The sequence below is a fragment of the Ochotona curzoniae genome, unplaced genomic scaffold (assembly GCF_017591425.1).
Source record: "Ochotona curzoniae isolate NIBS_2020 unplaced genomic scaffold, NIBS_Ocur_1.0 patch433, whole genome shotgun sequence".
NCBI lineage: Eukaryota > Metazoa > Chordata > Mammalia > Lagomorpha > Ochotonidae > Ochotona > Ochotona curzoniae.
This window is the reverse complement of record NW_024467010.1, coordinates 1,438,466-1,455,940: the sequence shown is the minus strand read 5'-3', so window position 1 is coordinate 1,455,940 and position 17,475 is coordinate 1,438,466. Positions and strand designations below refer to the sequence as shown.

At 49.3% G+C, this 17,475-nt stretch overlaps 1 protein-coding gene across 1 annotated transcript in view; it reads left to right on the top strand.

Annotated features, from left to right (window-relative positions):
- Positions 1 to 6,061, top strand: part of LOC121167840 (adenylate cyclase type 9-like) — a 130,055-nt gene extending 123,994 nt beyond the window's left edge. The window contains exons 9-11 of the mRNA XM_040997511.1: positions 186 to 334; positions 2,891 to 2,932; positions 4,853 to 6,061. Of these exons, the coding sequence (XP_040853445.1) occupies positions 186 to 334; positions 2,891 to 2,932; positions 4,853 to 6,041 (1,380 nt within the window). The 3' untranslated portion in view covers positions 6,042 to 6,061. The remainder of the gene's footprint in view (positions 1 to 185; positions 335 to 2,890; positions 2,933 to 4,852) is intronic.
- Positions 6,062 to 17,475: the final 11,414 nt, after the last annotated feature.

The window sequence follows — 17,475 nt, the reverse complement described above, 5'->3', positions numbered from 1 at the left end:
AAGGCCTGGGTCATGAGTTTAAAGACTCACTCTGTGCCTTTTGGCAGGTCAAAGTTATGCAGAGATAAGTGATTTGGTGGCATCAGCCATATTTTGGTACAAAATAGAACTGCAATGCCAGGGTATCTCAGGCAGGACATGGAGACGGCGAGAAGAGCCCACCATAACACCTGCTCTCCTTTCAGTTCCCAGTGGTTACAGGCTCAGCTGTGCTGGTCGCTGTGGTGCACTACTGTAACTTCTGCCAGCTCAGCTCCTGGATGAGGTCCTCCCTGGCCACCGTCGTCGGTGCTGGACCACTGCTCCTGCTCTATGTCTCTCTGTGCCCGGACAGGTATGTGACTGGCACTGCGGGCCTGGCACCCTTGACCTTGATCCCTGTGTCATTTAGGGCTCAGCCATTTGTGCATTTGCACTGTCATCTCCTAGATGACAGGATTGTCACAATGACCCCAAAGAGCTTTCAACACACATAGCATCCCCAAAGTCAAATGCCCCAGAGAAATATGTGAAAGACACAGCTCTAACAGCACACTGCAGATTGAGCAGCCTTAATGTGGAAATTCCAAGTGTTCCCAAACCCATAACTTTGCGAATCTATTGGTTTGGTGTATGCCAACTTTGTCTTGTGTGCTAAATTACTAAAGCTGTATAAAATCAGCATCAGACTGTGTGTATAAGGTAAATACAAAGCAGGAAGAGATTCTGTGGTCAGATTGGAGCTAACCTGTCCACAGGAGAGCTCATTAATGCACATGCAGATGTCCCAAAATCCAGAATTGATCTGAAATCTGAATCACTTCTCCACCCAAACATTTCAGGTAAGTGCTGCTCAGCCTGTACCTACACGAAAACAGACAGCCCGGAAGATGTAACATGCTAGGACTTAACTGCTAAAGAATGACAAAGTGAGACCTGAAGCTATTTCATACAGGACAGTCAAGAACATGAAAAAGCAAAATTATAAGAAGATGTAGCAAAGAAGAGTTGGTCCTTACCTCACTAGAAGTCCGTTTGCTGCACATAGGCAGGTTTGCAGCCCGTAGAAACAGAGGAAGTGACAGTACACAGGATCCTGCAAGTGACCAGGGGCCCCTAGAAATATTGTCAGTAGTCCCCCTCGTGATGACCTGAGACATACGTCTTGGATCTTGAAATCCCTCCACACCCCAGGGAGCACATTCGGTCTCTGATGCTCAGAACAGGCTTTAGAACCAAACCAGTAACAGGCACAAAGGAACGGAGAGGCTGGTGTGGCAAAATACAAGGAACATGTGGCAGCCTCTGGAGACAAGACCAGTTCTCATCATTTGGCTACAAAAATAATTTAAAGATGTAGGATGTCAGTCATAGGTGTGATCTTGAAAAGTTCCTGCGTTGGTGAATAGAAGTGAGCTCCCCAGCTTACATGTCTTGCTGATTGAGAATGGTTCTTAGCTCTGAAGTGCCCCCTAGGTGAGACACAGCTGTGGCTGAGGAGTCCTGCTCTGGTAAATTCGAAAGCACAGAACTTTTCAACTCACACATCCTCGGCAGCATCAGATGCAGTGGTCCTAGTGAAGCTTTGGATATTAATGAAGTGGTGGCCGGTAATGGACCCTCAGTTTACTCAATAGAATAATAACAATGTGAAAGATAGTCTGCAAATCAAGATCAAAAAGAAAATTTGAAGTAAAACTGCCATTCTGTATTTGAAAATGAACTTTAATGAGTCGTTGAATTACTTTAAGCACAATGCAGCATCTATTTATTTGTCTGAAGGTGGAGCCATTACAGAACTCTACCAGAACATGAAATCCAGAAATTGATGTGGTTTTTTGTTTTGCTTTGTTTTGCTTTTAAGATTTGTTTATTTGAAAAGCAGATCTAGAGACAGAAATAAAGAGAAATCCTCCCTTGTACTGTTCACTCCCCAGAATGCCACAACAGCCAGCTTGAAGCCAGGAGCCATGACCCTCCCCCAGGTCTTCCTCATAGGTGCAGGAGCGCAAACACTTGTACCATCTTCTGCTTTCCCAGGCATGTTAGCAGGGAGCTCAGTTGAAAGTGGAGCAGCAGGCTCAGTGCAATATCCCAGTGACTAAATCCTCACCTTACGTCCACCAGCATCACATTTGGGCACTAGTTAATGTCCCAGCTGCTCCACTTCCCATCCAGTTCCCTGCTTGTGGCCTGGAAAAGCAGTCGAGGACAGCCCAAAGCCTTGGGACCCTGCAGCCAATTGGGAGACCCAGAAGAAATTTCTAGGCCCTGGCTTCAGTTTGTCTCCACTGTTGTAGTCACTTGAGGAGTGAAACAGCAGATAGAAAATCTTTCTCTTGTCTGTCTTTCTCTGTGTCTATCTGGTTTTCCAACAGAAATAAATAAATCTTAAAAAGTAGAGCAGCCAGGACTTGAACTAACACCCGTATGGGATGCCAGGATTGCCGGTGAAGGATTAGCTTGCTATGCCACAGAGCTGGCTCCTAGAAACTAGCTTGTTAACCTTTCACATCTATCCCATATGTCACAGTGCCATCCACAGTGTTGTCAGCCACATTTGTGGTGCTTTCGTACTAGGATCCAGATATAAACTAATGGAGGGCCATTCCATCACCCTTCTGTGAACCCAAGTAGCAGGTCCCAATGGAAGGATGAAAGCTGAAGCTCTCCTGGAGCCATCAATGCCATCACCCTTGCCAGAACGTGCATGGGGCAGTACCCAGAAATGAAGTTGCTTGTATTAAAGGTGGGACTTCCAAGATGGAAGATGGCCTTCAGTCTTGGGGGACATGCACAGAGGACGACAGTGTCAGAGAGAAGGGAAGTTTGCTTATACGCCTGTCAGCTTGCTTTCCAGGATGTTGTATTTGCCATTTATAATCATATTTTTTCTACACTTTAATTTCAGTTCCATAGTAATTTCACCCCTTGATGCAGTACAGAATTCCAGGTAAGCTTTTTAATATTGTACCAATATCTGAGTAAATGAGATCCCCTGTGCTGTTATTGCTTATCTTCAACTTCCTGGAAACACTTGCAACTTGAAAGAAATAAATGATATTTGTGTTCTTAAAAGAGAAGGTGGAAAATGTCTAATTGTTGAAACGCCAGAACATAGTTAAAAAATATCTTGTTAGTAAACTAAAATGATTATTAAGACATACTGGCATTGGGTTCATTTTATATAAGATATTATCAAGTTAGGAAGGAAATCTCAGAAATAGAAAGTTATTTTATTCTGTAAAACATGTTGAAATAACTGACTAGAAGTTTCAAATAATTAATATGGAATCCTTGCTTTACTATAAATAAATTCCAAATAGGCTAAAGAGTCAAAAATAGAAATTAGATTATGTGAGGTACTTCAAATATTTTGTGGAAAATAAATTGAAGAGACCAGCGCTGTGGCATAATGGCTTAAGCATCCCGTATGTGTGCTGTCTCAAGACCCAGCTGCTCTACTTTTGATCAGGTCCCTGTTAATGGACCTAGTAAAGCAGCCAAAGAAAGGCCAAGTACTGGGCTCCTTTATCCTGTGGGAGACTCAGAGGATGCTTCCTGCTCCTGTTCTCAGCCTTACCCGGCCCTGGCCATTCTAACCATTTGGGGAGCAAACCAGTATGCAGATGATCTCTAAGTATCAAGATAAAAATAGGGGGAAAGACTGGAAGAAAATGCAGTAGTACCTCAATTTTAGGATATGGATGAATCATGTTTAGATTTATACTTTTTCCCTAAATTTTCTAAAATTGAGTAGGAAGTGTTTTTAACCAGAAATTAAATTTTTTTTTTAATTTAAAAATCCAAACAGAAAGAGCCTGTGCTCCCAGTCCACAGGGAGCAGATGTCTTGCTGTGGCTGGTCCAGCTGGAGAAGAGCTCCAGAGGGGCTCAGGAGCAGCTGTGCAGCAGAGGGCCAGAGGTGGCATCTGCCTTACAGGAGGACGGTCTGGGAACAGCAAACACTCAGGGCGGCTTGTGGTCCACATGCACAAGGACCCAGTCCTCACTGCAGCGTGGCTTGTGGTCAGCAGCTCTCTGCCAAGGCCTCCGTGCAGGGGCGAGAGAGCGGCAGCCCTGGTGCTTGTGGGAGAAGGACGCTCACTGCCCGCTATCCAGACCATCTGAGCATCTCACAGTGCATGTGTGCATTGCTCTGCAGCTGCTCAAGTTCTGTTTGGCAGAACGGAACTAACCCAGAGAAGAGGGAAATGTATTTAATCCATCAAAAATCTTATATAGGCACGTGGAGATCAGGGAACTCACCCTAATTCTTTGTAACATTACAAGTCTGTCAAATTAGAAATATAAAAAGCAAATAGTTAAAATTTGTGGCAGAGTGGAAGGACTGTTAATGGTATTGTGGTTACATAGAGAAATATCTTTATTCTTAGGAAACATTTACCAAAATATTAAAGACTGAAATGTCATATGTCAGCAGTTACCTTCAAAATGCTTAACACAATTGTGTGTGTGTGTGTGTGTGTGTGTGTGTGTGTGTAAAGAAAAAAGACAAAGAGGCAAAATATTGTTGAACCTGGGAAAAGCATGTCTGCATATTTACTTTATGAGTCTTTTGATTTGATACAAGATTGAGCTTTTTTTGAAAAATAAAAGATGAAGGAAAATAACAGATTTTTTAAAGCTAAAGAAAAAACCAGGTTGCAGCATTTGTTAAAGAAACCAGGTACCCAAACCAGTCTTTCTCTCTGCATGTCTTCATCCTGCTGAACAAACAGAACCAGGAGGCTGCAGCCTTCAGCTTGGCAACACTTTGCATGGGATGCCAATTAGCTGGGCCGTACCCCAACTTTCCCTCAGTAGGAGAGGCACTCAGCAGCTCTGTCCTTTCTCATCTTTTTGCTCTCCAGTTCCGGGAGGAATCCATGCAATAGCTCGTTGCTGCAGGACAGCAGGAGGCCAGGAGGCCCCGTGGGTGAGGAGCTGATTCTCGTCTTTTTTCTCCTACTCCTGTTGGTCTGGTTCCTGAATCGAGAGTTTGAAGTCAGCTACCGCCTTCACTACCATGGGGATGTGGAAGCGGATCTGCATCGCACCAAGATCCAGAGCATGCGGGACCAGGCCGACTGGCTGCTGCGGAACATCATCCCCTACCATGTGGCAGAGCAGCTGAAGGTGTCCCAGACCTACTCCAAGAACCATGATAGCGGGGGGGTCATCTTCGCCAGCATCGTCAACTTCAGTGAGTTCTATGAAGAGAACTACGAGGGCGGCAAGGAGTGCTACCGGGTCCTCAATGAGCTGATTGGGGACTTTGATGAGCTCTTGGGCAAGCCGGACTACAGCAGCATTGAGAAGATCAAGACCATCGGGGCCACGTACATGGCAGCATCAGGGCTAAACGCCGCACAGTGCCAGGATGGCAGCCACCCCCAGGAGCACCTGCAGATCCTGTTCGAGTTTGCCAAGGAGATGATGCGTGTGGTGGATGACTTCAACAACAACATGCTGTGGTTCAACTTCAAGCTCAGAGTCGGCTTCAACCATGGGCCACTCACGGCGGGGGTCATTGGTACCACCAAGCTGCTGTATGACATCTGGGGGGACACGGTCAACATTGCCAGCAGGATGGACACCACCGGGGTTGAGTGCCGCATCCAAGTGAGTGAGGAAAGCTACCGTGTCCTGAGTAAGATGGGCTATGACTTCGACTACAGAGGGACCGTGAACGTCAAGGGGAAGGGCCAGATGAAGACCTACCTTTACCCCAAGTGCACGGACAACGGGGTTGTGCCACAACACCAGCTGTCTATCTCCCCGGACATCCGTGTCCAGGTCGATGGCAGCATTGGACGGTCTCCCACAGACGAGATCGCCAACCTGGTGCCTTCTGTCCAGTGTTTGGACAAGACATCCCTGGGTCCTGACCCTGTGCAGGCCAAGGACACGCACCCGTCTTCCAAGAGGCCCTGGAAGGAGCCCAGTAAAACCGAAGAAAGATGTCAGCTCAGCCAAGCCATGGAGAAAGAGGACTGTGAAGACGTGGCAATGGAGGAGGCCAACGAGCTCACCAAGCTTAACGTCTCTAAGAGTGTGTGAGGCGGCTCCGAAGCTGCCCACGGTGCTCCATTTGTCAAAACACAATAATATTCACACCTGGCTGCGGTGCTGCCCCAGCGCCACGGTTTCTGTCCCCAGATGTGGTATCATGTGGTCATTCCCACCCTCCCTCCTGTGTGGGTCACAGTTCTTCAGGGTTCGTTTCCGTACATGTCTCCTCTTTTTTGCACCCTCTCCCTGGAACTCTGCCCTCCTTGGGGTCGTCCATTCAGCCGTGCGGAGAACAAGTGCCTTCAGGTTGGCTCTGGCCTTGGGCCTGGGACCGAGGCTGCCGCTGGTGGAAATCTTGGCTTCAGGTCTCATCTGACGTTTGAAACAAAGGCTATGGTTCAGATGTCATTGTTTTAAATTTCTTTTTCTCATGAGACACTTTTTGTTGTCCAGCTCATACAATGACATATATTGAGTTTCTTTTCTTGTATGTGTAACAGTGTTCCCCAGTAACCTGGCCTTCCTCTGTAAGCACACACACGCACACACACACTTGCATTTACGGATCTGACATAAAGTGCCAGTAATTCACCTAGAGGGGCCCTGGAGGCAGGGGTGGGTGAGGTGTGGGCTGAAGAAAGCCCAGCCAGTCCCTCCTCCCCCACACTTTCCCAAGCGCCAGGGGCCGCATTGTGGGCTGTGGGTGGCCCTGGCACCCACAGGCAGGCCAAGGTCTCCAACACTCACCAGGCACCTAGCTCGTGAGCCCAGGCCTCAGGTACCTCAAAGCCGTCTCTCATCCCAACCCTCCACCGAGGGGTCTTCCAGTTGGGAGCGGAGGTGTTCTCTCAGAAGCTGATGCCTGAGGGTTGCACTTATTTATTTATTTATTTATCAGGAGATGCTGTGTTGGGGAGGGGGTACCGGGCCATCTTGTGGAGGGAGACAAGCCTAGGGAAGGTAGTCCACAGAGGTTGCAGCCAGCTGTGTCCCCCAGCACTTCAGCCTCCTGGAGCCAAGTGTGGATGGGGGTTTTGGGGTTGGGGGGAACCTGGGGAGAGGAAAACAGCGGCGGGGGGGGGGGGGGGGTCCTCCTCTCAGCAGGGGACCCGGCTGGGCCTGAGGCTGATCTGGGCAGGGCACTAAGTGCAGGGCCTAATGGGGGCAGGGTTTCATCCCTGGAGCTGCTGACAGGCAGTCTGTCCCAGCTTCAGGACAGAGTCATCCATGTGCAAATGAAGCAACTAGCCAGAGTGGGAGGAGTCTCAAGCCTGCCGTAAGTCACAGCTTCACGGCAGCTCTGCTGAGGCCGCATCAAGTCTGAAGCTTCTCATCCCGGCCAAGACCAAGGTAGTTTTCTCTGGCGATGCAGGCGTGCGGCTCACATGACGAGTGATGCTGGCTCCACGTTCTGCCCCTTGAACTTTCCTCTCCCTGATGAACTTCACCATGGAACTATCACATCAGCCTGTATTTTGTCACTCCTCCCCAAAGACGGACAGAACCTGCCACCTCGGGCACTTGTCAGCCACCAGTCCTGGGGCTTTGCTGGAGCAGGACATCACCACCTGCAGGACATGGAACCTTCTCAGTGGTTGTGAGATTTTTCCTTCAGGTCTGACTGTCCGATTTTTTGGTCTTCCAATCCTGAAGAAGATGGCTGTGACAATACCTCTCGCTTCTGAAGAATGTATTCTTATACAATACTGCAGACATTTTTTTTCCTTAAGAGAACACTACCTGATGCTTTCCTTGTATGCAGGGACTGTGGGCACATTAGTGTTGTCTTTCCATCAGTATTAAGGTGTGTATCTGAGTGTCATCCTCTTCCACTTTCCACCTCCAGGCCATGTGGCTTTGAAGGGCTGGTGGATGCCAGTGTCTCCGTGGTCTCGCCCAAGGTGTGCCCTCCCAGGTTCACCTTTGCACACACTTCTTTGCCGCGGGATTCTTTCCCTCTCTCCCACAAAGGCATCCGCGATTCCTCGCTCCAAGAACCAGCCTCTGGTGGTCCGTTGATCTGAGCAAGGAGGAGCCCTGGCACAGGGCGCCTCACCCAGTGTATCACATGGTCTTTCAAAAGCAAGACCTCAAGCCTTCCTCAGTAACCAGGATGTATGTTCCCCTGGGACTAGGCAGCCCCTTGGGCCCCTGCAGCTCCCTGCTCTGAGCATACCTCAACACAAAGCCACAGAGCCTCACGGCATCCAGGAGTTGTTGGAGACAGCCGAGTTTCTCAGCCGTGGGCTCGCACGCCAACCCGCAGGCCCAGGCACACTGTGCAGGGTGGCGGTGCCTCTTAGGGACACAGGGCAGAAAGCAATATCCCCTCCACCCCTGAGCGGAGCTGTGTAAATAGCTGCTTCCGTCCCAGCCGCTCTCTCCTTTTTCACCCAGCTCAGATCAGAAAGTTGACACATACGTAGGCACACAGACACACACAGTCAGCAAGCACACGCAGACACATGTTAAAGCATCCGTTAGGACCCCTCCACGAGCTGGAAGAGGCCCACAGGCTGCGCCCACGCATGACCCCTGCGCCCCTGACCGCACCGAAAGACCGTAGCTGCACATTTGCACATGACCCTGAGAGCCTAAGGCAGCGCACGCCCTGCTACCCGGGCTGTAACCATTTGTAGTTCCCAAAGATAATGTCTGCATTGGAATTTCTAGATTTTCAAGGTGAGCATTTTGTTTTGATTGGTTGTTTCAGAAATCACATCATGCTTACTTAGAGTCTGAAATTAAATGAACAAGAACCAACTGTTTGCATTTCCTGTATTTTCTCTGCTCTGCTCTTTTAAAATTGTTAATTCTGATCATTTGAAAATGCATCCACTGAAGAAATGGACATTAAACTCTTCTAAAACCTGAACACCCGATGTCTGCACTTCCTCGTTGAAAATATCAGGGTCGTCCTCGTGCTTTCTGGTGGAAATAGAAAGATTTATTTTTTCCCTCAGATTTGTTAAAAATTACCCTGTGTGTCTAAACGTGTGTGTGTTTTAATGAAGCTATTTCATATAGTTAACCTTGGTTGAAAAGTATTTTACCTGGGAAATTTTTTTTTAATTAGGCTTTAGTAAAGTCTTAGTGAAGTTTTGCTTGTGAAGATTTCCCCATTATTACAACCTTCCAAACTCCTAACTGCAGGAATTGACTAAGAGGGCAAACCAGGTTTTGTGCAGAGACTGACTCATTCCAGACTGCAGGTGCGGTCCAGGTGTCTGCATGGGCCCACACCAGTGCTGAGCAGATCCTCAAACCCAACACTGCATTACCGACATCCCCAGGAATGAGGGAGCATGCTGAGGGCACGCTGGGGGCCTGAAACCAGCATAGGAGGCAGCCTCTGAGTTTCACAGCAAGCGCTGGAACTTGTCATTTTGTGGCCCAAAGTTGGCCTTGCCCTGCTGTTACGGGGCGAGTCTGTCCTAGTGGAACAAGTCCTAGGAGGAGGGCCATAGGAAAGGAAGACTGTATGTTTTCACACTATGCATGTGTCTGCTTTGAACCTTCACAAGTGCTTATGTGGTTCCTTGACCTACTCTCAACGGGGAGTGTCATCTCTGCTTGGGGACCCGGGCAGAATGTCTGTGTTCCTGCTGGCCCCCCAAGTGTGCAGAAGGGGTGAAGGACGTGACACCCACCTCGAATTACATTCACCAGCAGCACTGATTGTGGACCTCACAAGCCTCTTAGAATCTGATGGAGGATGTGGCTCCTTTAAAACTGCACCTAAAAATTAACCCTCTTGACATTGCATGTGACCTTGGGACTTGATGGAGCCGAGCAGGGCACCCCAATCCCAGGAAGCAGAAGAACAATGACTTTAGCTTACAACTCTCAAGGTCAGCACCCCAAGCAATCTCCAACTCTCTCTGGGAAATGCGTCCAACAGGTTCATGCTTTTCATGTTTGTTTCAGAACTGCATGTGTGAAGTATGCATGTATGGGAGCCAACAAACTTTTCAACGTATAAAATACAAAGTCAAATGATTTCCAACAGAAAAATAAGATGCAGCCAGTGTTCACTGAGCACCCGCTCCCTTCTATTCAGGCCATGAAACTTGGTGCGATACTTAAGGATGTTTGAGAAACAGCTGCCCTCGGAAACTCTGTTCTGCATTCTGGCTTTACCAGCATGAATTCCCCCAGAAAAATTAGAGGACTTCCAGGATACCTGAATCACATGGTGGCATCCTTGTGCTGATGGACATGTTAAAATGGTGACCACCAGCATCCACACAAGGGCGAAGAGCTAGCCCCCTACAGGGAACGTGGAAAGGACTTGGTGGTGGCCCCAGTACTGGGCAGCCCATTCCACAAGTGCTGCCCTTGAGATCATCAGTGGCACTGCAGCAGCAGCAGTCCTCTCCCAGTAATGCCAGTGGCCTCAACACAAGGTTCCAAGCTGAGCAGAATGTTGACTCAGCTGACTAGAGAGCTTCGCAGTAGGAGTCATGTCCTGCCCAGGAGGGGAGTGTCCCTCCTCCCCAGAGCTGAGTGTCCAAGGGCCACAGTCTCCACCAAATGCCCTCTCCGTCTGGGGACAGTGAGGAGGCAGGGGTCACCTTTGCAGCTGACTCAAGGTCGCTGACCTTCATCTTCTCAGATGAGATGCTGGGAGGAAAGAGGGCTGTCAGCAAGGAGGGCTTGCTTTGATTGGTCCACGTGATCTGGGGAAAGGACAGCAGAGCTGAGGTGTCGCTTGAGGGCTCCTGAGGAGGTGGGCTTGCTAGGGCCAGAAACAGATACAGGCAGCACCCCACAGCCTCCAAAACTGGCACCAGTTCTGCTGCAGGACTGCCCAGAATATGTCCCATTCTGACCTGAGCAGGTGCCCTCTGCCCCTGTTCTGCCATCATCCTGAACTCTGTCCTGTGCTAGCTTCCAAACCTGACTATAAGGGAGTGGGTATACAACAGCCTGGTGACCAGATCCCTGACTGGTTGAATGAGAATGATTTTGGGATCCAGTAAAGTCCATGCTCCTGCCTAAAGAGACAGTCACCCATCACTTGCTATTTTTCTACCAAGGAAATCAGAACACATGGACCCTCGCCTGGCCTCATGATGCTTCCTGGATATAGGTTGGCAGAGGTGTCCTTTCCTGTGGAGCAGATCAGAAAGTGCAGGGTCAGAGCACCCGAGTGGTTCACCCCAGTTCAGCCCCTCACCGGCCGAAATTCCCAGCCACATAATTCTGCTGATACTGACAGCCAACAAGTCCAGCATACTGCCAAAAACATGTGCTTCCAGGCATGGCGTGATAGCCCAGTGGTTAAAGTTCTCGCCCTGCCTGTGCCAGGATCCCTTATGGGCATCAGTTCATATCCTGGCTGCTCCACTTCACTTCTAGCTCCCTGCTTATGACCTGGGAAAGCAGATGAGGACAGCCCAAAGCCTTGGGACCCTGCACCCACGTGGGAGACCTGAAAAAAGCTCGAGGCTTCTGGCTCCAGATCGGCCCATCTCCAGCCATTGTGGCCGCTTGGGGAGTGAACCAGTAGGTGGAAGATCTTAGTCTTTCCTCTCTGTACATCTGGTTTTCCAATAAAAATAAATAAATCTTAAAACACACACACACATGCTTCCGTTTCTTTCCTCCCCCTTGCCTTTGCAAAGGAAAGAACGAGAGACCCAGGTGACAGAGTTGGATATCTGTCTGTTTAATAAAAGGCCAGATTAGGGGCCCGGCATGGTAGTATAATGGTTAAGGTCCTCGCCTTGAACGCACCAGGATCCCATATGGGCGCCAGTTCTATTCCCGGCAGCTCCACTTCCCATCCAGCTCCCTGCTTGTGGCCTGGGAAAGCAGTCAAGGACGGCCCAAAGCCTTGGGACTCTGCACCTGCCTGGGAAACCCGGAAAGTTCCTAGGTCCTGGCTTCGGATCGGCCGTTGCAGTCACTTGGGGAGTGAATCATTGGATAGAAGATCTTCTCTGTCTCTCCTCCTCTCTGTACATCTGCCTTTCCAATAAATAAATAAATTTTTTAAAAAAATAAAAGGCCAGATTAGATGGTTCAGCAAGAAGAGACAAGCAAGGAAAAATGAGATTTCCACCTTTTTCACTTACAAATAATTTACGAAGAAATGGTAGTGGAGGGGCCGGCGCGCTAGCATAGTGGTTAAAGTCCTCACCTTGCATGCACCAGGATCCCATATGGTCACTGGTTCTTATCCTGGCGGCCCTGCTTCCCATCCAGCTTCCTGCTTGTGACCTGGGAAAGCAGTCGAGGACGGCCCAAAGCCTTGGGACTCTGCACCAATGTGGGAGACCTGGAAGAGCTCCTGGCTCCTGGCTTTGGATTGGCTCAGTTGCAGCCATTGTGATCACTTGAGGAATGAACCATCGGACAGAAGATCTTCCTCTCTGTCTCTCCTCCTCTCTGTATATCCGCCTTTCCAATAAAAATAAACAAATCTTAAAAAAATAGTAGTGGAATATTTCCATTTTCTAGGTTTATGCTCAGATCAGAGACGTTTCTAAGTGATTCCACTCATTCATTCTGACTTCTGAAAATTCCACCCTTGAGATCCATTTGACCCGGGCCACCCCAGAAGACAGGCAACTTTAGAAAGGTTGGTGTTTGCATTGGTGTCTTGTACCTGGGGCTGCTTTGACAGAAATGGGACGGGCACCTTCAGCACAGCATCAGGATGCTTGCTTCTATCGTTGATGTGTATGATGCTGGACGGGACCCCCAAAGCCCTCATCGAGTATCTACATCTCCAGTGTTATGAGGACCGAACCAGAAGAGGACAGAAAAGGACAAAACAGTCCTCAACGGGAGCATCTCTTGAAGCTGGGTCTGGCCTGAGTGGAACTGGGCCACGGTCCTCCTGCTGCCCCCAGTGGATCTTACCCGTGGCAAGCACTCTCAGAACAGGATGGCCAGGCATGGAATCCGGACACTCCCATCAGGAGCAGGTACTCTCAGCCTTCTGAAGACCTCCATCTGTCGTGACACCTGCAGGGCATTTGGGTTGGCTCTGAGAAAGGAACGCCTCCCCTTGCTTGGCCCAGCAGCAGCAGGCTAGACTCACAGCAGCGGAAGGGGATGGGGATGCCCTGAAGAGAAGATAATCACAAAGTGTGAGTGACTGGGATCCAGTGACCCAGTCGGCAGAGCACAGCTTCCAGCCTGCCCTTTGCCACCTTAGCACACACTGCCCTGCCAGCTCCACCCCAACCCCTCGCCAGAGGGAGTTGCAGCTCCAGGTACATCATGAGTGAGCAGACAGGTATGCCAGGCAGGCCTCAGGTGCGTCGTCTTCAGACCACAGCATGAAGCCAAGTCACCTCTGGTAACCTGTTTGTGAGCACCAAGTGAAAGCCCTAACATAGTGTCTGAAACTCTGTGTCCGTCCCTTGATTTGTAAGAGTGGTGGCATTTAGCCACCCCTTACTAAAAAATGAATTCCACTTTCCCAGTCCTCACACCAACCAACCAAGTCTGGGGTGCAGCAGCTTCATATGGCACACACAGCAGCCTCCATCCGATGCCTCATGCTCTGCCCCATGGGATTGCTGGGCTGCTCAAGGTGCTGTTACTACTGTGTAGCAGGTGGCTGTGGTTCCAGCAGCCCTCTGAGTTAAGGGCTCAACCCACACTCACTGAGGCTTTTACCTATGGGCATAGTATTTTGTCAGTGAATAAAGAAATTGCAGGAAAGTAGCCTTTGCATTCTGAAAACATGAACAGTCCTCTTTATCCTGAAGAAAAGAGCTCCCATCCACTGGTTCACATTCCCTTGCCACAAATGCCAGGTGTGAGGATTGAGAGCCAGGAATGTGATCCCGGTCTTCCATGTGGATGACAGGGACCTCACCGCTTGAGCCATCGCCAGCTGCCTCCCAAAGTGCACATTGACAGGAAGCTGGAATTGGGAGCAGGGCTGGGACTTGAACCCAGGCACCAGTACACGATGTGAGCCCAGACTGCCACCCCCTCGTTTTCTGTTTTTTTAACCACGATGTTGTCTAGGAATCACTAGGTTCTTTCCCTTCTTCCCCTCTAGACTTCCTTCTTATCTACACTTTCTGTCTTCCCTTTTTCCAAAAACATTGCTGAAAAGGAATTTTCACTTCAGTCAGAGGAAAGAAAAGTACAGGTCAGGAGCCTAATTGTAAATAAAAGCAGTTGGAAGGAGCTGCTCATCCTGTCAGCAACCTGAGGCAGGAAGAGCCCGTCTGTGAGAGGTGGGGCTGTAGACGCAAAGGACAGTGTCCTAACTCATCAACACCTGGCCTCATAGCCTGTCATGTGTTCAAGTATCTTACTGTATCAGGCAGCTTCATACTGCAAGTCGAGGAAAGCTGGAGGAATGCTTCAAAATCCAGTCCAAGTAATTACAATTATGGGGTTCTGTTTTGTTTTGTGCTGGGCTTGGCACAGTTTCAAATATGTGCTCCCTCTGGGGTCACCTGCCCAGCTGTGCAGACCCAGTGCCACCTCAGGAATCACAGCAGAGCCTCAGGTCCTCTCAGTCCACTGAATCACAGTGCCAGCACACCCGCCCCATTCAAGAGGCTGCTGCGCCAGGGGGACCAGCCCTTGGCCCTGAAGCAAGCACTTCCAGGAAAAGTGCCTGTGGCCTCCTTCCTCTGGACCACCCTCCGCTCCCTCTGGCTAGAACAGAATTGTCTAGAACACATGATGTGGCTTGGAGTTTCCAAGTCCTTGAGTGCCTCCAGGGCTGGGCAATTCCCGAGTCCCTTGCTTTGGTCAGGAACCTGCGCAGGAAGCCTGCTGCCCACCAGGGCAGTCTCCCTCCTCATGGCAGAAAGCAAGACACAACCTCTGCCTGTGAAGATGTGGTGAGGACGGCCCTGCAGCCGCCGCTAGCTGTCTCCGCAATTTCCCTGGCGTCTGTTCAACGCTGAGCTCACGGACAGGACTGAACCAAAATTTATTTCCTTTGGCCTGCTGTGAGTAAAAATAGAACAAAAGGACTCATTTTTTCCATTGACTTAAAAAAGAGAAAAACACTTCATCAATACTACAGATCCAGAGAAAGAAAAAGTATTCACTGGCCCAATTTCCTAATCTTTTAACTTGAGGGTGGCGGCCCACTTCCTAAGGCTTTTAAAGAACATGCTGGAAATGAGCTGCCAAGTTTAGGAGCCAGGAAGTCACAGAAGCATCTTCCCTGTGTGGTTGGATGCGACTCCCACAGCATATAGCTCCGTAGTCTGAGGTCTGATTTTCTCAGCTGTACGTGGGGCTGATTGGGAAGCACAATTCAGAGGGGAGGCTGAACTTCCCTTTTTAAACTTAAACAGCACTGCTCTTTAGAAAGAGGAAGTTGGCTGCTGCATTGGGCACAGAGAGCCCGGGAACAGAGGTCTTCAGGTTGCTTATTAGCAAGCACCTTTTTGGTTGCCTTTTTTGAGGGGAAGGGCGCAGATCCTGGCAGAAAAACCTGTTTCATCCAGTCTCTAGTTTGGATCCTGGAAAGCACACGAGCCAGGTTGGCCCTCAAGAGATTGAAACCATCACCCCACAAGACCGCCGAGCAGCTGGAGACAGAGTCACCCCACCTTGCCCATTGTCATCAGGAGGGATGCCTGGACTGAGGCAGCCAAACTGCCAGTGCCACCACCAGAGCATATCTTTGAAAAACAAGAACACATTCTGTATGACTAACCCATGGAACCCAAAAGGGAATTGGTGAGCAGAGGTCGAAACACAGGGCAGTGTTCTCCATTGTTGAAGAGCATTTGTTTTTAGATTTAATTCACCAGTTTATCCACAAGGCTTTTTTCTTCTTCCACCAGTCACCTTTGTCTAAATTGAGCACTCATTTTGATAGTGTGGTTTTCAGAAGCTTGCAGCAACAAGGGAGCTGGATGCCACCGAGACCCAGCACAAGCCTCTGTTCTCTCATGGATACTCAGTCCGTCTGGCCTGCACACAGCAGTGGTCAACAACGATGCTGTCAATTGTACACATACATGTGTGACCCAACAGTTCAACTCCTCAGCTGCTCTGCTTCTGATCCAGCTCTCTGCCAGAGAAAACAGCAGAGGATGTCCCAAATCACTGGGACTTTGCACCCATGTGGGAAACCCAGGAGAAGCTCTCGGCTTTGGACTCGACCAGACCCAGTCGTGTGGCCCGCTGGGGAAAGAACCAGCAGATAACAGATCTAGCTCCCTCTCTCTCCCTCTGGAACTCTGACTTTCAAATACATATATATAAACAAAGAAGCAATCAAACAGAAATGTGCTATGATTACAAGAAATAAGTCTCTCCCTGGGATGGAGTTCTGGTCTTTTTCCCCACTGCAGCAACTAGTATATGAATTTTGAGATAATGTTTGAAAAAACATTGAAATACAAGGAAATCTATTTTTCAAAGGAAGTCAATAAAGACCCAAAGATACAAGAGGCACATGAGAGTCAAGGCTAGCCTGGTCTTGGACCACGGTTTCCTACCTACCTGTGCCAGCGCTCTGAGCAGGAGAGGGGGTGGGGTTCCGCAGCTCCGCCCTGCAGGGGCCCCACAACCCACTTCCTGGGAAGGGCTTAGCCAAATCTGCCCAGGGAAGCCAGCACTGCAGCTCCTTGGCAGGAAGCCAGGAATCAGCCTGTGGCTTAAATTCCTTAACGTTCCAGCACATTTCTTCGTGTTGAGTATCACGGTCAGCTCACGTACCGAAGCTCAAGAGCTGAGCCAGATGTCCCGTGGCTCCCTCAGACAAATCCGGCCAGCACGGTGCATGCTGTCGTCCCTTCCTCCCTGCCAAGCAGTTCCTAGAAGCTGAGGTGATGTCTGAGGGCAGGCACCACAGCACACCAGGCTAAGCCACCACTTGGAACACCAGCATCCCACAGTAGGTCAGCTACTCTGCTTCAGATCCACCTTCTCATGCTGATATGCACCCCGTGAGGCAGCGGAAGATGGCTCAGGTGCTCTGTGCCCACCAGCCACATGGGACACCTGCATGGAGTTCTTGGATCCTGATGTTGGCCTGGCCTAGTCCCAGTTGTTGTGAGCATTTGGGAAGTAGGCCAGAAAATGGAAGATCTCTCTGTCTCTCTTTCCTATCTCTTCCACTCTGTCACTCCACCTTTCAAGTAAATGAATAAATAGTTTTTTAGTTAAGGTGAAATCTGCATAACATAGAATTGGCCATTCAGGAGTGCTCTTGTTACAGTGTTGCAAGGTCCTGATTTCCATCAATTTCTGAAACTCAGCCTCCTCCACTCCCCAGGCCTGGTAACAAGCAGCACACCCACTATCTCTACAGATTGGTCTATACTAGGAAGATTGTATATACACATATGAACTCACACATGACCTTTGTATCTGGCTACATTGGATTTGCATATTTTTAAGGCTCACCCAGGCTAGCATGCATGTCAGGACTCCACTCCTTGCTGTGACTGGATAATGTTCCCATGCCTGTGTATGCTATCTGTGTCCATTAATCCATTGATTGACATTTCTGCTATTCTGCCTTTTGACTATT